This window comes from Sturnira hondurensis, unplaced genomic scaffold, assembly GCF_014824575.4.
Source record: "Sturnira hondurensis isolate 20B ecotype Veracruz unplaced genomic scaffold, ASM1482457v3 Scaffold0014384, whole genome shotgun sequence".
In the NCBI taxonomy this organism is placed as follows: Eukaryota; Metazoa; Chordata; class Mammalia; order Chiroptera; family Phyllostomidae; genus Sturnira; species Sturnira hondurensis.
Genome location: NW_028087015.1, coordinates 21,404,118 through 21,425,209, shown reverse-complemented (window position 1 = coordinate 21,425,209; position 21,092 = coordinate 21,404,118). Strand labels below are relative to the sequence as shown.

The window sequence follows — 21,092 nt, the reverse complement described above, 5'->3', positions numbered from 1 at the left end:
CTTTAAAGAACCTCCACACTGTTTTCCATACTGGATGCAACAGTTTATAATTTATAAATTTAACAATTCATAGTTCTACCAACAATGTATGAGGGTTCTACAAAGGGTCTTTTAAAAATAAAAAAAATACACTGCAATCAAATTAAATTGGGGAAATTACATTTGTAGGCAAATCAAAGAAAAAAATAAACACCTTAATGATCCTCTCCACAATCTCAAATTTTACTAGTAATTTAAGAAACCACAAAGGAGAAGGGGACACCAGTATTCACAGTGTGCAGGTTTAAGAATCACAAAATTGTTCATATTCAGAACTATTAGCAGAAGGGTATGTTCTCATAGTTTTTTTAAGGGGGTTTGGCATTATCTATTAATATTTTTAATAGGAACAAATTCATTTGTTGGACAATTGCTATTGTAAAGAACTATTCTTTTACTGTTTTTCAAGTATGGTTTCTTCTCCAAACAGACACTTCTCCAAGGAGGACATACAGAGGGTCCAGAGACATATGAAAAGGTGCTCAGTATTGTTAACCGTCAGAGAGATTCATATTAAAACCACAATTGGAACCCTAGTGCACTGTTGGTGGGATTGCAGACTGGTGCAACCACTATGGAAAACAGTATGGAATTTCCCCGAAATACTAAAGATGAAACTGCCTTTTGAACCCGGCAATTCCACCACCAGGATTATATCCTAAGATCCCTGAAACACCAATTCAAAGAACCTATGAATCCTAATGTTCATAGCAGCCCAATTTACAATAGCCAAGTTCAGGAAACAGCCTAAGTGCCCATCAGTAAATGAATGGATCAAAAAACTATGGTATTTATACACAATGGAATTCTGTGCAGCAGAAAGAAAGATGCAGAGAACTATTCTGTAAGTATACTCACATGGGTGTGGAAAGATAGGTAGACATAAAAGAGTGCTCACTGCAGTATTGTTTAAAATAGTCAAAAGTTGGAAACACATTTAAAGTATACTGATAAAGAAGTTTTCAAATAGATGCCACTTTAAATATGTCCAGCTACCCCATGAAGCTTTAAAATGAATAGATTTGTGTATGTATGCATGTCATACAGAAATCTCTATTATTTCAGTAAGAGACAGTTTTTAGAAGTGCATTTGGAGGAGTCTTCAGTTTATTTTAGAAAATAAGTGTGTGTTGCAGAATATGTGTGATATAAACAAGAAATATGTGAAGGAAACGCACGAACATATAGGAGCAGGGGATTGCTTTTTAAAATAGGCTCTGTGGCTCTATCTGTTACGAGTGAAATATATTATTCTTTACTAAAACCTAGACATATATATGTTATTTATAAAATAATAAAAAGTAAAATGTGGATTTATGATAAAATAATAAATTTTAAATAGCATTAACCCCTAATGTAAAGGTATGTCAGTTTCTAATCCTGATAAGAGCTAACAGTGTGGTTAGATGACAATATAATTTCCCACAGCACAATACCTTATAAAATCACTGTTTTTATTGTATAACCATTAATAGAGTTTTGAATCATCCCATCATTAAAAATACACCTTTTTTCTCTCCTTATATCTTTCTAAGTCCTTCTGGAGAGAGGGAGAAGGATTGAAAGTGTGTCATGTGCAGAGAACTGGGAGGGTGGCCAGTAACAAAACAATAGTTAAAGCAAAGACCCTAAATTTGAGCAGTTGGCAGACAGAGAAACAAAAAATGTCAATATGATGTTTGGTAAACAAAATGTAGGGAAACTATAGAATGGACAGAGTCCAGCTGGCGGATCACAGAAGAAGTCCTCTACAAATGCAACATAATGCACAGGGGGTTGTTGGTTGGACAGAAAAAAGAAAGAAAAGGCATTTCACATAGAGAATGCAATGATGCAAAATACTCCTCTCTTCCATGTGAGCTCCTTGCCTACTTACAGGTGCCTGTGTGTACATGTGTGTGCCTGCATGTCGTCTTAAGGGAGAATGAGTAGGATCATCATGTAAACGATGAGTTCCCATTTATAGCTTAGCAAGATATCTTATGAATTTCCAGAGAAGATAGGAATAGAGACTTCCTGGGTATGCAAGTTTTTATCAGATTATTATTTCTTGTGTAGCTATAGTGCTAAGTAACTGTAATGGTCGTGGATCCCTCCAAGTAATTTCTGTGTGCTATATTGCCAGGGAGAAAAGCATAATGCAGTCACGTATTTCTTGTCAGTGGGTAGTAATAAGCAAGCAAAATTTCAGGAATCTGGATGACTTAGTAAAGAAGGATACAAAATAAACTAAGGTGCTTTTCAGTGCATGTTTTTAAAAAGTCTTTTTTTTATGTCTTTGAATTATATCATGTAATTCCAACCACTGTCTAAGTAACCGCATCTCCAAGGGCGGGGTTTTTTAATCTTGCCACTATTCACACCTTGGACTGGAGGCTTTCTTGCTGTGGGGGCCGGTCCGTGCATTGTGGGATGTTTAACAGCCCCCTGCTTTCTACCCACTACATGCCAGTAGCATCCTTCCCACACTGCCATACCACGCATGATGTATTCAGACGTTGCCAAATGCTCTCTGGGATGCAAAATTGCTCTCAGCTGAGATCCACTGTCGTGGGAAACATGCAAGATAAAAGAATGAAAACATTTCAAAGGAGAATCATAAATTGGAGAATATAGTATTTATTAAATTTGTAGTCACTTCCCAAGAGAATTCCATTGTGTTAGAGTACGCATGCCATATATTTTATGAACAAGTTCATTGTCAGCCAAGGTAGTGATTTTCATGTTTAAATATCAACTGCCATGCTCAAATACATGCTATGATGAAAACAGCAATGTAAACATTTGAATAAATTAAGTTATCTGTGCTGAGTAAAAGAAGAATAATGGGGTGGTTACTTTAAAGTTATGGTTCTCATTAAAAAAATCAAATCTACCTTTTTTATTTCATTACTGTACTGAAAGATCATTTGAAATACAGTGGTAAGCTGCTGTCTGTCATATTGTTCTGTTTTTATTGCTTATCTAAAATATACTCAAGTTAAACGAAGTGAACATACATGAACAGAATGGCAGTATAATGTTATGAAGGGCCAATGTAATCTGAATGGGCCCAGGGAAAGACAAGTATGCATTTTATCAATGCACATTGAACACTGTTTTTCTGTGATATGTGGTACATGATCATTCCAGCATTGATGACTTTACCACACCCGACAAACTATACTATAATTTCACTAAATGTATAATTTTTCAGAACTGAGACTTAACATGAAACAAAAAGTCAATGATATTCATTGTCATAGGGCACAATGAAGGAAATGATCGTGAGATAAAATTATACTCACTGTTGGAGTCAGCATTTAAGTTCATGTGTGCATTTCAGAAATGAAGATAGAATGAGTAAAATTATATTGTAACTAATATTACCATTCTCAGATGAAAAGGGCATTATAAGTCCTAAGACATCTAGCAATATTGCAAAGGCATATAATATTTTTAAAAAGCTGGCAAAGTTGTTTTCCATTGTATCGTTAAATCTCTTTTCTTTAAAACAGTAATGGCAATTTGTCTCTTCTATTTGTATGTAAGTTTACCCAGATTTCTGCAATTATAATCTCTCTTGCAAAAGGATTCAGGAATTTTAGTATAAATTTAAATTTGATTGCATTGCAGTCACTTTAAAAATTTTTAAATGCATGATATCTAGATGCTGTTTCAAAGAAAACCATACCAGATCACAATCCAATTTTTCTGAAAATAAATGTTACATCTTCCTTTGTTTACTACAGAAACATTATTTTGAAGAAAATATATAAATCCACCTGTTCTCTTCTATATATTAATAAATATACCTATAATTAAACATTATTTAAAAGCATTTTAAAATGGTAACATGTGATAGAAGTAATGAAAATTGCATACATCACTTAAAAACTTTAATTTCAATGGAGTAGAAAACTCAGTTTGGGATATATATATATATATAAAGTTTTACTCTATGACCCTTAAATTCTGTGAGGTTCCTTGTCTTTGGAGATGTACTGAAATGTCCCTAGTCTTCCTATTCCCATCTTTTTTGTTCCTCTGTCTGTCTCAACCCCACAGGCTGGTTTCCATTTTTGGCTGTGTTCTTTGTCACGCAGCAACAAGTAGAGACACCAGCTGTGTTTACTTTATGGCCCTGCTTGGAGGGGACCGATTTAGCTCAGCCTGAACATCTTGGGAGCTTCACCCTGGATAGCTTCCAGGATTCTAGTAGCCATTTTAAAATCCTCACCCTGGGGCATAATCTTCCCAGTGAGGTCATGTCAGTAATGTGAGGCTGACTCTGCTGACTTGTGCACGACAAATTGGAGTGCACGTGGAGAGTGACAGAAGACAACTGATATATCATAAATTGGACAAAAATGCCTAGGTTTCACACTTTTCTCTTCTTGGTTTTTATCGTATAACTTCTTGTCTATGTAAGTTAGCCATTTTTTTGTAACAAACCAAGCTACAACTTAGTGGATCATCCATTTTACAACAAACTATCAGAAGAAGAAATTAAGAAGATATTCCCATTTGCACATCCATCAAACACAATAAAACCACTTAGGGGTAATTTAACCAAAGAGGTGGAATATCTTTACAGTAAAAACTGTAATACACTGATGTAAGTAATTGAAGACAATTCACATAAGTAGAAAGACATTCTATGCTTATGGGTTAGAAGAATTAATATTGGTAAAATGTCCGTACTACCCAAAGCAATCTACAGATTCAATGCAATTCCCATCAAAATTCCAATAGCATTTTTAAAAGAAATACAAAAATCAATACTATAATTTGTGTGAGACTGCTAAAAAACCTGAGTTGAAGAAATGTTGAGAAACAACAAAGATGAAAGCATCACATTTCCTGATTTCATACTATTGTTTACATAGCCATATTAATCAAAACAGCATGGTACCAGCATGAAAACAAACACGTAGATCAATGGAACATGATGAAGAGCCCAGAAATACACCTGTGCATATATGGTCAGTTCATTGTTGACAAAGGAGACAAGAATATATAGTGGGGAAAGAATAATATCTTTGATAAATGGTGCTGGGAAAACTAGACAGCCACATGCAAAGCAATGAATCTGGACCCTTATTTTACACTATCCACAAAAATCAAGTCAAAATGCATTATATATGTGTGCATAAGACCTGAAACTATAAAACTCCTTGAAGCAAACATAGGGGTAAGCTCCCTGACATCAGTCCTGGCATTGACTTTTGGATTTGATACCAAAAGTAAAACTAACAAAAGCCAAAATAAACAAGTGGGACTACATATCAGACTAAAATGTTCTGCACTGCAAACAAAACTATCAACAAAATGAAAAGCAACTTTTGCAATGGGACGAAATATTTCTCATGGAATCTTAGGGCAGATTTTGGAGAATACAAGAGCAGAATCTAAGGGTTTTTTAGAGAGAGGCTTGGATTCCACTGCTTTATTTTTACTCTGCTCTATTATTGAAGACACTTCACTTGAAACAGTGTTCTGCAAATATTTATTGAAAAATTACATGTTCACTACTTTAACTTATAATTTTGTCTAAAGAAAGACTTCTAAAAATATAGCCTTTGAATTTTTTTAGTATCATTTTTTCTATTGGGTAAAAATTCATTATTGCTTCATGTGGTAATGATTAATTTTATTTTCCTATTTAAGATTAAATTTGTTATTGTCAATCAAGAAAAACACATAAACCAATCTAATTTTTCACTTTTGTTTAATGGTTGATGTGATCCACCATATCATATTTTATGCCACTCCTGATTCCTAAGTTTCTCCACTTACTTTTTTTTAAGGATTTTATTTATTTATTCTTAGAGAGAGAGGAGAAGGGAAGGAGAAAAGAGGAAGAGAAACATCAATGTGTGATGGCCTCTCTCATACCCCCTACTGGGGGTCTGGCCCACAACCCAGGCATGTGCCCTAAGTGGGAATTGAACTAGGGACTCTTTGGTTCCCAGGCTGGCGCTCAATCCACTGAGCCACATCAGCCAGGGCTCCACTTACTTTTATGAAAGTAGATTTGATTTGGGATTCCCCAATAGACCTAATTAATTTATAATAGAAATTACTTCACTGGATAAAGTCTTTCACCATCAGTTGACCCAAATTCACAAATCACTGCATTAGAGTACAGGCTGCTGAAATCCCACCCCCCAAAATTCAGATGTGCTATAAATTCAACCTTACATGTAGTTGAATTTGATTTTGAATTCTATTTTGACTTGCTCCTTTGAAGTGCTGTTTTAGGTATTCTTCTTCCTTTTCTAGGAGTTAGGTGAAGCGTGAAGGGACAGTAAGTGTAGAGTGAAGGCTTATCAACAGGAATGGGGTGACTCTCAGAGAGAGACAGCACAGTGAGGAAGAGGTATGTCAGGGACATTCTAGACCCCTGCTGCGATCGACCAGATGTTCACCGACCAGTCCTTGCCCATCATAACTGCCCGGCTTCCATCTTAATTGCAAGTCTTCCCCAGATCCACAAAGTCTCTGCCAGAAAATATTTTCACCTTACTAATCTATAGGTATAAATAACTATAGGCCAACCAAATGCGACCAAGCAGGCAGTGCACTCAGAGCTTGCTGTAGCAAGAGAATCAGTCACCATTACTTCCACTTTGGCGTAGACTCACAGGCAGGCAGAGGAGTGGTGAAGCTTTGCAGTGGGCAAAAGCAAAGGCTTTGAGTGTGCCATGATGGTAGGTTGCTGACATGGGGAGGCTGTTGGTGTGCTAATTAGAAGCAGGGCTTTCTATGTAACTGGTTAAGGATGCGTGTTTTGCTTTATATGATTGATCTGAGGTTGGGAGTGGGGAAACATTTAGGAAAACTAGAAGTTACTAACCAAGTCCTGGACATTGGTAAATGATTGTTATTGTTTGGCTTCCTGGATATTTGCTACTGAGAGTCATTTGACTTCTTAGAAGTCTGACTTAGCGATAGTAACTTGGCTCTGGAGCTGGTTATTATAGATAATGGCTGAGTTTCTTGGGCTATTTGCTACCAACTGTGAGGCAGAGTTCTATTTTACACATGGTCTGGACATTGTTTATTTTATATGGACTCTCAAATCAAACCATAGGAAGAGCATAAAAGTCATTTTGGGGGATAGAGGAAAACAAAATATACTAGAAAGACCTCAAATGTATAACCGACAAAAATCAATGGTAAAATATATATCTTTATCATTAAAAACAAGTGGTAAAATATTAGCTGTGAAAATTAATGAAGCAGGGTATAGGGATTTAACCATTTGGGGTATAGTACTAAATATAGTACCACCATAACTAAAATTATTCATGTAATTAAAATTGCATGGTGAGGTCTTAAGGAGGTAATTTAGATGTAGTGTATACATCATCTTTAATTCTGGTGTATCTGAATACTTTTCAATTGTGATAAAATCAGAACATTCAAAATCATAATGAAAGAAGAAGTCATAAGACAAACGAAGAGTTGCTACATTGGAATATTGAATCTGGTGAGAATTAGGTATGAAAACTAAAGATGGTGTTAATTTGTATTGATATGGTTTTGTCCTATTTTATTATTTTTGGTAACTTTAATATATAAATATTTTAGTAATCAAAGTTACTGGTACCTGGTCAAAATTAAATATATTGGAGTTTTTTCCTTAATATTTAAACCAAAGATAGAATGTTAATTGTATATGTGTGTATGTATATATATAACCACATACATTTAAATAAATATAATGATCATATATAATATATAGAGTATACATTAAGTATACATATTATACCTTTTTATTAAACTCTTCTGCAATATGACTGACAACTTTTGTAAACAAACAGGAATTCATGGTAATCCATTTTTTAAAAGATTTTCTTTATTTTTGAAGACAGAGAGGGAGAAAGAGAGGGAGAGAAACATCACTGTGTGGTTGCTCCTCACACACCCCCAACTGGGACTCTGGCCCACAACCCAGACATGTGCCCTGACTGGGAATCAAACCAGTGACCCTTTGGTTTGCAGGCCAGCACTCAATCTACTGAGCCACACCAGCCAGGGCTCTATTTTGAAGTTTATTTATTTATTTGGTTTTTGGATTTGTTTATGCTTTTCTGTTATCGTTAAATAAATCCTCAGCTAGAGCAAGGCAACATTATTCAGAACAGTGCTGAGCTTGGTAGTAATTTCTACTTTTAAAATGAAATCCTTTCCAGATAGGGCGATTCTAACTTGAATCCAATTAGATTCAAGTACAGTACCCAACCATTATGTTTAGTAAAATATAGATAAAAGATAAAATATAATCAGTACTAATAAATGTAATGAGAAACACTTGCTGAGAAACTTGTTAATACCTTACGCATTAATCAGAATGTAATCATAAAAAACAAGTTCACATCTAGTGAGATCAATCGAAGAAATTGCATGAGTGGGAAATGTCACAAAAATGATAGGAGACGTGAAAAACGAAATCATGGATTGTGAAGCAACCAGTAAAGGGGTGTAGCACCCTTAACCTAAAGCTAAGAGAAAAATTGCAACAGTGGGGGAGGGCAGCTGAGAGGGCATTGGAACCACTGAGAAAATGAACGCATTGCCAGGGACCCCATTTAAGGCAGAAAGAGGAGGAAATATAGGGAAGGAGGGAGGAAGAGGAAAGGAAGGTTCTTTTTCTGTTTTTCCTTTTCCTTCTAGCACCTATCATTGTTCAGTCCATAAGGGAAGCTAATCAATATCAGCCACAGGTGTTAGGTTCCTAAAAACAGTATAGCACAAGGTGTGATATTAATCTGGGAGCACCACGAAAATTGGTTTAGAAGATATACAAGACTGGTGGGAATGTGATCAGTCCAGTCACTTTTTAATAAACCTTTTCCCTTATACTGCAATTGAGAAAATTGTGAGCAATCCAAAGGACTAATGGAAGAGCATAAAGCTGTTGTCAGTCCCCGGGGATTGCTTCCCCCTAAGTATTCTACCACACTTTTTCATTTGGCAAAGATATGTTTATTGACTTGGATTTTCGGGATGGGAGATGGAATATAATGTTGGCTCACTCTACACAGATACATATGATGGCATGACATACCACCAAAGGAGCAAATAAGAAAAAGGCAGGAGATAATGCCATAATTAAACAGGATTCAACACATTATGCCTGAGTGGAGCGAAAGAGTGTATAGGAAAGGATGTCTCGTATCATAACCGATGGGCCCAGGTTTGAATGCTGCCTTCTCCAACTGTCAATTGTAGAACATCTGGAACCTCAGTGCTGACATTTGTAAGATGGTATTAAGTCTAATTTTCTCAATCGTTTAATCTCATTATGGAATTAAATGACATATAGCAGAGGGCTTCCATATCACTGGCACTCAAAACATATTTCTTATTTTTTCCATTAAGGAATATAATACCAAATTTAATTGTGCAATGTGAAATTTAACACTAAGTATTCCTAGAAAAATACTGTTAAAAATACAGAGATTTACACTAGCCTTGGTATAAAAAAAACAAAAAACAGTAACTTTTGTTTTGATGTATGGTTGTTTCATGAGTGTTGTTGCAGAGGACTTTTTTTAATCAAATGACTCTTTGGTGAATGTGCAAAGTGTTATTGAATTACACCACGACTAGAATCCCGCGTTATTTACTTTATTTGGTGAAATTGCAATCCTTCCATGTAGAATGGAATTTAAGTTGTAGCTTGATGACTATTGCTTTTTCAAAGTCCCTAGAAAAATCTTCTGAGAATTAAGCCTTAGGGGCTTTCTTCAGAGAGAGATTCTCAGTCTTCATAAATCCTCAGGTTATTTTTATTCATAGTTCTGGCTCAACACTGGTTCCCTTGAGACTTCATCATCGCCGTGAACCCTGACCAGTCATGCATACAATCTGCAATCTCAGAGAACATTTGCTTTGCATTAAATTACTTTATTAAGTATTTCAAATTGGTATTTAGAGAGACGCAATGAAGTGTACTCTTTCTGCTCCTCACTGATGACAGAACTTTACAAAACACGTGCTGTTTTAAGGCTATAGTTCCAAAGAAAACTCATGAAAAAATGAAACAGGGAGGTCCCCAATGGAAACAAGACTGAAGGTTATTTTTTGAAAAAAAAATCTTGAAAACTTTATTTATGTACTTGAGTCTTTTCAGATTTGTATAAAACATCAGCTGAGGAACAGTGATCCATCTATGGGAACAGTTAACAGGGTGCCCCAGAAAATATTTACCATGAAAAGACTTTACACTAAGTAGCCACTGAAACTTTACAATGCAATGTGTCTGTGGGTACTGTTTGTAATGGAAACAGTTGTAAACAATTAAAAAGTTTACATAGCTCTTTAGAAAATTGCCTCTGATGAAAACTGGGTATGTAAAGAAGGGGCTATAGATTTAGTATCCATTGAACAAATCCATACAATAACTTTCAGAGAAAATTAGATTCTTGTTTTAATAATTTAGTGCAATAATTGGCTTTGAGGCATCACTTTAAATATTTTCATTTGGAAATATAGCACAGTAGAAGACAATATTTTTTTCTTTTCTACTATGCCTGCAATTAGAGCACAGAGCATGAATAAGGGAATTAAGTGGTCCAATGTCGGATGCTTTTCTCAGACACAGACATATAAATTTTGATGATTTTTCCACCTAAACTTTTAATCAAGAATAAAAGTTCATTAAAAATGGCCCAAAATATAACTCATTATTTTACTTAAAAATGCTAGTGGGATAGTTCACTAGTAGGGCCCAATGTTTAAAAAAATTAAGTATTATTTTTACCTATTTTAATAATGTGTGTACTTATGAAATTAAATTCTGATTTTATCTTATTTATGATATATTTGGTATCAAATAGTATAGGAAATCATGCATCATTTTTTCTTGACTTGTAACCTCAAACTCTTGTTCAGAATCTGTTAAAGAAACAATTATAAATTCTAGGAATAAATGTTATTCTTCCCACTGCAGTTGTAACACACAGTATTAGTTTGCTAGGGCTGCTATACCAAAGTACCCCAAACTGGGGAGCTTAATCAACAGAAATTTATTCTCTCAATATTCCCAAAGGTATAATAAGTCGAAGGTCAAGATGACAGTAAGCCATGCTCCTGCTCAAATCACTGTGGAAGGATTTGTTCTAAGACTTTTCTCTAGCAGCTCGTAATTTTCTGGACCTCCTTGTCTTTCCTTGGCTTGTGGAATGATCGCCCTCTTCTCTGCCTTCATCTTGACATAAACTTCACTGTATATGGTGTGTGTGTGTGTCTGTCTTCAAATTTTCCATTTTGATAAGGACATCCCGTCATATTGGATTAGGGGCCCACTCTACTCCAACATGACCTCATCTAAACTAATTACCTTAACAATTACTCTATTTACAAATAAGGTCACCCTTTGAGGTAGAACTTGAACATACAAATTTTCAAGGGAAATAATCCAGTCCATAACATGTACCTCATAGAAAACCTGGTGGGGATTGACTGAGGGAGCAGGGGATTCAGCGGGGCAGCGAGAGCAATGGGGGGGAAATTGGGACAACTGCAAGTGAATAACAATAAAAAAAAGATTTTACTTCAAAAAAAAGTTAATTTTTTTATTATTTATATATTTTAATGGAAAAAGGGCCTTTTTTTTCCCTAATGTACAAATACTTCTGAAAGTACTACTGGTTCTTGTATTTTGCCATCTGAACTTTAAACTAATTAGAGAGTTTGTGATTTTTATTTTGGCCGGACACCCCCTTATCAATTCTCTTTGGTAAGAAATCCTTGAACAGCTGAGCAAATCCTTTGTTTTCTCTCCCTGCCATGTATCTCTCCTGGGGCTGCTTTCTCCTGGGCAGGCTGACTTTTTGTTGGTCTGTGCTGCCTTCAACCAGCAGTTGGCAAACTCAAAGTGGCAGCTTGGTACCTTCAGATGCCACCACAGTACAGCAAGGGAGGTAATTTGCTGTTCCTTGTTTCCCACAGAAATAGAACTGCCTAATACCTGTAAGACCTACAGCACAGAAATATGTTAAGGGCTGTACTTTTTGACCATTATATTTTTATTTCTTCCCCTGAAACATTTCTCTGCTCTGTACTTTCCTCTTCTACTTTAAACCATCCCATACTCAATACCTCCAGGCTACCATTCCTCCTTTTCTTTCTCCTTTCCCGTTCTCTATTTCACATGTCACTCTATTCATGTTTCTCAGCTTTCACTTAACGAAGCTGGCCTTTCATAGACACTTCAAGCCAAGCAAAACTGTCTTTCTCTTTCATGTGCTGATCCAGCCCATCACCATAAGGAGATGTGATCTTGCACTGTCGGTTTTTCTCAGCTTTCTCCCTGGAATGATTGCTTGGGGACTATTTTAAGATGTTAAAAACTATTTAGACTTAAATTATTATTGCAAGACCAGAACAAGTTTCAAAAACATAGGATTTTATAAATGTGGTTTCTTAATGGCTATTATTTTACAACTTTCAATTCTGTTTTCTCTTTTCTGAATCCTCGTCGTCTCTATGTGTTAGGTACTATCAACATTTCCCCGAACAAATCAAAGACTTGACTGGTATAATTTTATAGCATTTTATCAAGTTCTATAGCCTGGCCTGGGAAATTACTACAGAATTTTTGCAATGAGGTACCAATGAAAATGTCTCCTAAATCAACTTTTATTTGTAAATATGCACCTAATAGTATTCGCTGAATAAACTGTAGAAATGAGTAGTGGGTATAGACCAAGTGTCATTGATATTCTATAACAGTAATAATTATACTTAGTAGTGGAAGAGATAGTTTGCATGTAACTAGCTCTGGAAAGTGTTAAAGTAATAAAGCCAGAATGTGTAATGCGATAATGTGAAAATTCATGCTACATACAAATAAGGCTCTCTACAAATGGACTAGCATTGAGGTAAAAAGACTTTACTTCTAATTTTGAGATCATAGGTTTACATGCAGTCATGTGATATGATAAAGAGTCCTTATATCTGTATCCTTTACCCATTTTTTCCAGTGATAACACACTACAAAACTGTTAAATGATATTGTTGTTGGTGAAAATCAGGCTCACCATGGGGTTGTAAAAGAAAAAATAAAGTCTTTCATGGACCCACACACAGCAGATTATGGTGTGGCGAGTTTTATTCAGGTATAAATCTGCCCCTGGGTTTCCAATCTCCAATCTTCATCCCACCATGGCAAAATCCCAACCTTATTTTCAGCAAAGTCAAAGCAAAGGTTAATGTCTAGAGTTTCTGTTTCATATTAAAGTTTAGTCTTGGAACCCACAGTCTGCTGCAGACAGAGATAATGAGGATGGAAAGAGAAAGAGAGATAGAGGAGAAAGGAAGGATTCTTTGTTCCCCTGGGATTATAACCAGGATCTTTTTCAAAATAACCAATCAACTTTCTCAGTTTTCAATGGGGCTTTTGATAAGGCTACTCCTTAGGTAGACTGACAGGCCTCTATGGATAAGCACCTCTCCCAGCACTCCCCAACAACCAGGTACTGGAGGGAGACAGAGCTCCTGGGGAGATTTCCTGTGCTCAGAGGATTAAGTCTCCTCAGTCTCAGCACCCTGCAGTTTGTGGGTGAGTCTGTAACTGCTATAGCTTCCTGGCTAAGCAAGCAGGCTATGCTCTAGAATTTATTAAACTCAATGACTAATTCCCTTTGCGGTCTTTCTTATTAATATCTAGCTAACCTTTTGACCCAGCAATTCTACTGCTGGGATTATACCCTAAGAGCCCAAAACACTAATCCAAAAGAACCTATGCACCCCAGTGTTCATAGCAGCACAATTTACAATAGCCAAGTGCTGGAAGCAGCCTAACTGCCCATCAGTAAATGAGTGGCTCAAGAAACTATGATACATTTACACAACGGAATTCTATTTAGCAGAGAGGAAGAAGGAGCTTATATCCTTTGCAACACCATGGGTGGAACTGGAAAGCATTATGCTGAGTGAAATAAGCCAGGGGGTGAGGGACAAATACCATATGATCTCACCTTTAACTGGAACATAATCAATGAAAGAAAAACTCGAACAAAATATAACCAGAGACATTGGAATTAAGAACAATCTAACAATAGCCAGAGGGGAGTGGGGAGGGAACTATGGGGAGAAGGGTTTTCAGGAACTACTATAAAGGACACATGGACAAAACCAAGGGGCAGGGTGGAAGCAAGGGAGGGAGGTGGGGTTGGATGGGGTTGTGGGGAGTGGTGGGGAGAAAATGCAGACAACTGTAATTGAACAGCAATAAAGTAATATATGAAACAAAAATAAATTACTTAATGTAAAAAAGTCTTGTTAACTACCTATGGCAACAATATCATAATCAAGTTATTGAAATGATTTAATGTACCACTCTTATTTAGATTTCTCTAGTTTGACATGTGTGTGTACATGTGAGTTTTAGTTTTACTGGATTTCTCACCAGTGTACGTTCACAGACCTACCACCATAAACAAAATAATGAAGAGTATCTTGAGTATACTTCAAAATCATGAGTGTACTTCATGTTGCCCTTTTATAACCAAACCAACCATCCGGCACTTCCTCTCCCCTAAACACTGGCGACTGCTAATCTCTTATCCATTTCTAAAACTTGATCAATTTCAAGAATTTTAAATAAATAAAATTATATATATTATATAACCTTTTGGAATTGACTTTTCTTACTATGTATACTTCCCTGGAGATTCATTTAAATTTTCACAAATATGAATAGTCTGTTTATTTTTATTGCTGAGCAGTAAGTCATAGTATGAATGCATCACAGTTTGTTTGATTATTTTCCCACCGAAAGCCATCTGCGTTGTTTTCTTTTGGGAACAATGTTACCCGTGAATAATATTACCATGAATTTTATGAACAGGCTTTTATTTGAACATACATTTTTATCACTTTAACATGAATGCCCAAGAGTACAACTTGCTGGTTGTATGGTACATGTGTGTTCTGTTTTATAAGAATCTGCTAAATCCACCAGTAGTGCTTGAGTCGCCTAGTTTCTCAGCATTCTCACTAGTGTTTGGTGTTGCTACTATATTTTACTTCCCATAATTAGAGATTTGTGTTAGACATAACATAGTCAGTATTCCCCTTCTGGGTATGAATAATGACTAATTATATTTCTGTTTGGGTCTCAGGACAAAAATACTATTTAGAATCCAGAATCATAGTACATTATTGAAAATCATATACATTTTTCATCTGCGGATAAGAATTGACAAGTGCACTTGGCATAGTAACTCTTTTAAGTTTCCTGGCATCCCTTGCAGGCAAAAAAACAAGCTTTGTTTAAAGTTGTGTCTGAATTTCAACCTGAAAGTAAAAATTCGTATTCCAACAGATATCAGACCCATAGTAGGTGTACCATACCAACATATTTGAAGTAAGTACTAAAATTAAAGACTGACAACTTTTAGTACTTCTGCAGTCAATAACCAAAATGAATGCAGAATTTTATAAAGACTCACTTGATTGTGAAAATATGTGTTGGTTATATAACCCAGACGAGTAGGAATTTTTTTAGTTAAGAAAATTAAATATCAAGCATGCACTAAGTGATTCATCAAATACATGTTATGAGTAAATGAGAACTCTAAACCAGTAGTTCTACAGTGAAGTTATATAATCCTTAATAGGTGGATGCCGTGTTACACTCCCATCAGTTTTATTTGGGAACAACTGAAATAGCTGATAGACTTATCGAACGATTTACATGATGTTTCAAAGGTGTGAACATAAAGCAGTTAGCATAATAGGTCCACAAATATTAGTGCCACAAATGTATGTTATACTTTATAAATTACTTTAAAATACACTTTAATCACTAAAAATCGAATGTGATAGGAACATTTTGATACCCATGCGGACAGATAATTGTATTGTTCCTGTGATTTAGTGCAGAAGAGACTAAAAGAATGCTAACTGAACTTTGGGAACCAGTTAGGAGTCTCATTAATCATCCATGTAAGAAAAAAAAAAGAGGATGAATGATGGGAAAGACTTGAATGAGCTATTTTGATGCCATTAAGAATTTAATGCCAACTCACTCACCNCTTTAATCACTAAAAATCGAATGTGATAGGAACATTCTGATACCCATGCGGACAGATAATCGTATTGTTCCTGTGATTTAGTGCAGAAGAGACTAAAAGAATGCTAACTGAACTTTGGGAACCAGTTAGGAGTCTCATTAATCATCCATGTAAGAAAAAAAAAGAGGATGAATGATGGGAAAGACTTGAATGAGCTATTTTGATGCCATTAAGAATTTAATGCCAACTCACTCACCTTTGCAACTAATCACAAGCCTTTTCACCACTGGTTTCTGAAGAGTCGGGTAGCATTCAATATACGCCCTCATCACAACTTGGATTTTGCCACATGGTTAAGCCCAATTTGAGTCGTTCTTTGAATTTTATTTATTATTTATTTATTTTTAGAGAGAGGGGAAAAGGAAAAAGAGAAGCAGAGGAACATAATATGTGGTTGCCTCTCATGCAACCCCTCCTGGGGACCTAGCCTACAACCCAGACATGTGCCCTGGCCAGGAATTGGACCAGCAACCTTGGTTCTTAGGCCTGCGCTCAATCCACTGAGCTATACCAGTCAGAGGTGATTTGAGTCTTGACCATCAATCAAACCCAAAGCTGATTATATGAGTGTTAAAAGAGAACTTTTTATTCTATAAGCACATACAGAGTCATATCAAAAGAGCTAAGATAAAATATTCTATTTTTTTACTTTCATTTAGGGCAGTTGACAGCAGGGAAAGAAAAGCAAGGAATGTGTTTGACAGATAAATCTAAGAATAAAATTTATTGGAACATATCCATTATAGCTCTCCATAGATATTTCAGCATAACCCTTTTCTGTGTACAAAGTACTCATGTGCTAAATACCATAACACACTAAAATTTGTTTTCCTGAATGCACAGGTACCTCTGTTCTACAGGTGACAGCTACTGATGCTGATGACCCTACCTATGGGAACAGCGCTCGGGTGGTTTACAGCATTCTCCAAGGACAGCCCTACTTCTCCGTAGATCCTAAAACAGGTTAGTTAATTTATGTATAATTTATGTTCAGGTGCATGTACACAAAAGAAAGGACTGTTTTTACACTTGGACGTTGAACGACCTGTGTTGGAATTATGCTGGTTCACTTATATGAAAGTTATTTTAACAATTACATGTAGTACTATAAATGCATTTAAATTTCTTATAATTGTCTTAACAACATTTTCCTCTCTCTAGCATAATTTATTGCAAGAATACAATATCTAATACATGTAATATACAAAATATGTGTTGATTTTTGTTGTAATCAATAAGGCTTATGGGCAACAGTAGGTTATTAGTAGTTAAGTTTGGGAGGAATCAAAGGTTATTACAGATTATGACTGTGTGGAGGGTCAGCACCCCTAATTCCTCTATTTTTTAAAAGTCAACTATGTTTCTTTTACTCTTCTACATCAGACATTGTTATTTTAGCACATTTGAAAATGTCCTCACTTTTTTAAAACAATGTGATGGAATAACTGAAGATAAATTAACTGCTTTCCTTAATATTTTGCTTATCTACTAGGTTTACTCATATCAGATAATGAAACACTCTCTGCTTAAAACAAACATGGAGTATTACATAAAGTGAAATTTTCTGTGGAGGCAGCTTTGCCCACAAAGCCCCTGTCCACCATGCATGAAAATGAAACTACCAAGACATGATTTGCTTGGGGAGGAGAGGTGGCCAATCTCTCAGAAGAAAAAGGCCAAGAGCCCCTTCCTCAACAACTTTTATTGGGTTGTAATACACAGGAATACAGGAGGCAAAGATCAAACAGTAGATAACATTTCAAAGAAATCTGAGGGCTTAGTCTGAGTCAGTGTCTAACAGGTAAGGGGGTTGCAGAACCTTTGGGAGACATACTCATTTCCTACTCTGACCCTTATCATATGAATGAAAACACTCTTAGCAAAGCAGGCTTCACAGGACTTTAGGAACTCTTTCTTATGCCCAATCACCCTGGATCCTGCTCTAGCAGGCAAAGGGCTGCACTGCCCTTCCCATCACAGGTTTTTAGGCTTAAGTGGATTAGAGCTAGGAAGTGCCTCTCCCAGATGGAAATGGGGACTCAGGCTATGTCAGAATAGCCGGAGGGTGAGGGTCCATCACTCCCTCTTTGTTGCAGCCCCGAGTCCTTCCATGATGGCCTCCCAAGTGATTGTGTCTGGCTTAGGTTGCCCCCCTCTGAGGAATCTTACCAGTCTCTGACTAACTGACCAAGCGTTGGGGGCAGGGGATGAAACAGAAGCAGCGCTACTGCCAGAGACAAGCTTTGTCTCCTGTGGCTCACATTCCAGAAGTTGGTCACTCAACCTTAGCCATGGGGGGCAGTTACAACTCCTGAAACCAGGCAGAACAGTTCCCAACAATTTTCCAGTGTATTATTTGTTTTGTTTACACATTAGTTTAATTCTTTACAAAATAGGATAAGTGAATTATTTAGATCATTTTATGTTTTTTTTAAATTTCAGCCTTTTTATGCTTGCATTTCACATTTTTATTTTTTTATTTTTAAAAAGATTTTATTTATTTATTTATCTTTAGAGGGGAAGGAGAGAGGGAGAGAAACATCAATGTATGGTTGCCTTTTGTGCGTCCCCTGCTGGTAGTTAGCCTGCAGGGAACTGGCCTGCAACCCAGGCATGTGCCCTGACTGGGAATCGAACTGCGATCGTCTGGTTCGCAGGCCCGTGCTCAATCCACTGAACTATGCCAGCCAGGGCTTATTTTATGTTTTATTTAAATTTATCATATAAGTTATACATTACCTTGAAGAATTATGCCTTCAAATGACTTTTTCATTGAGACAATTTTTGTCTCATTATGACAATTTTTGACAATATACGACAATTTTTGATAATATATAACAATTTTTGTCTCATTATAACAATATATAACCTTGTTATACAAGGTTATGTATGACAAGGTTATATATTACCTTGAAGAATTATGTCTTCAAATGACTCTTTTCATAATGAGGCAATTTTATAGCTCCCAAATAGTGCATCAATTACGAGAAATTAAGTGAGAATGAAGGCAAAGGCAGATTACTATTTTCTCAGAAAAATATGAATTTTGCTTTCTTTCCTCTCTATTTTTCTGGCCAAAGTGATCATATACTATCATATCATATGATGTGATGCCAAAATGAGAATGAAAGATACTCAATAATGTGTTACAGAGTTATGTTACAACAGCATGACCCCGAAAACCACTAAAAGCTCCAGCCCCATTAACAAAGTTCTAAGAAAATCTTGGCTAAATATAGAATCCATTTTAACTGTAGCCAAATGTTTCCTACAAAACAAGTCTCAAGTTTGCCAATAATATCAAGGATATGCATGAGTATGAGATATAGATGAAGCATCGAAAGAAATCCATGCTGCATCCTGAGAAAGGTTAGTAAGTGGGGTCTTCGAGCACTACCACGTAACTTACACAGAAAGCCACATTTGGTCATGTAGATCTCCACAGAGTCACATGCATTGCATACATGACATGTTTCTGGGAACGCTCCTCCACAAGTTTATAGATGTCAGGCTTGTTCACCATTATGTTAGACAACTGGAAGGGATCATAGACAAGTACACTTCCATGGTGAATGCTATTAGCTTGCTGGGAGTATTGGCATTACCATGCTTACAAGAAGATTTGACCAGGTTACTTGCCCGCTTTCTTTACTTGTTATGATCTAACACATAAGTACACTGGGCAAGGATAGATTTCAGGCATATGGCTTAAGCCCTTAGTTCTCATCATTTATGAATAAAATAATGAAGAATATGCATGGATACAGATATGTAAATAAAGAATATAAACACATACATATACAAGGTCTGTCCAGAAGGCATCCAACCATGTGATATGAAAGAGATATTTATTGAGGAAGATACAAGATACAAGAAACATTGTACATAGAACAATGACACCTTAGTCCCCTTCAAAGTAGGCACCTGGGGACCTCACACAGTTCTACCAATTGCTATTAGTTGTCCTGAATCTCATCCATAGTTTGAAATATCTGTCCTTTCAAAGGTGATTTTAGTTTTGGGAAAAGCCAGAAGTTGCAGGGCACCAAATCAGGGCCATAGGGGAGCTGAGTCCCCTGAATGATTTTATGTTTTGCAAAAAAAACTTTGCATGAGATGTGATAAATGAGCAGGCATGTTGTCATGATGAAGCTGCCAATCCCCAATTGCCCATGGCTGTGGCCCTTTGAATCATCTGAATTGTCTCTGTGGAGAAATGTTCAAGCTTCATGCAAATGTTGATGCAGAGTCATTGCTCTACTTGCTCGGTCATGAATGTGTAGATGGCCACACAGTACGCATGCTCACTCAACAGCATCTACCACCCCCACTGACTAGTACGTTGAAGTCATCATTGTTCATGCATGTGCATTGGTGTAAACCTTTCTTATATTAATAATGGCTGGACTTTTTCCAACCAACCTTGCATATTCACATATTATATTCATTGTAACTATAGAACAAATTATAATATATAATTTTCAAATAAATAAATAAATAATACAATGTTACCTAAAATGAATATGAGATATACAAGTTGCGTTGGCACCTAGATATTACTAAATATTTAGAATAAGAATATTTGTTAACCTGATAATGAAATTTCTGGAAATGTGTGTGTATATATATATATATATACATATGTGCAAACAGCATTGCCTTGGTAGGAAGATTTGGAATTAGTTGACCATATTTATGTGATCAAAAGACATTTAACCTATAATGCTTTATAAATGTAAAGTGTTGAACTTGGATGTACTATGTTTGTATATTGTACTATGATTGCCGTTTTAGTGATAGAAAATCCTAACACAACTCACTATGTGCTATGCCTTGCTCATAATGTTCTCTTTCTCAATAATTATGGTTGTTTTATATATAAAATGAATATATCTCATGTTAAATATTTATCTTCCTAGAGGAAGGAAATAAGAAGGATGTGTTTCAATTGCCTTGCTGAGTATCACACACAGATGCACA

The 21,092-nt window shown here is 36.0% G+C and overlaps 1 protein-coding gene across 3 annotated transcripts in view; it reads left to right on the top strand.

Annotated features, from left to right (window-relative positions):
- CDH18 (cadherin 18) overlaps positions 1–21,092 on the top strand; it is a 389,486-nt gene that overhangs the window by 203,476 nt on the left and 164,918 nt on the right. For all 3 annotated transcript variants that reach the window (XM_037063042.1, XM_037063044.1, XM_037063043.1), the window contains exon 4: positions 16,956–17,075. In XM_037063042.1, the coding sequence (XP_036918937.1) occupies positions 16,956–17,075 (120 nt within the window). The remainder of the gene's footprint in view (positions 1–16,955; positions 17,076–21,092) is intronic.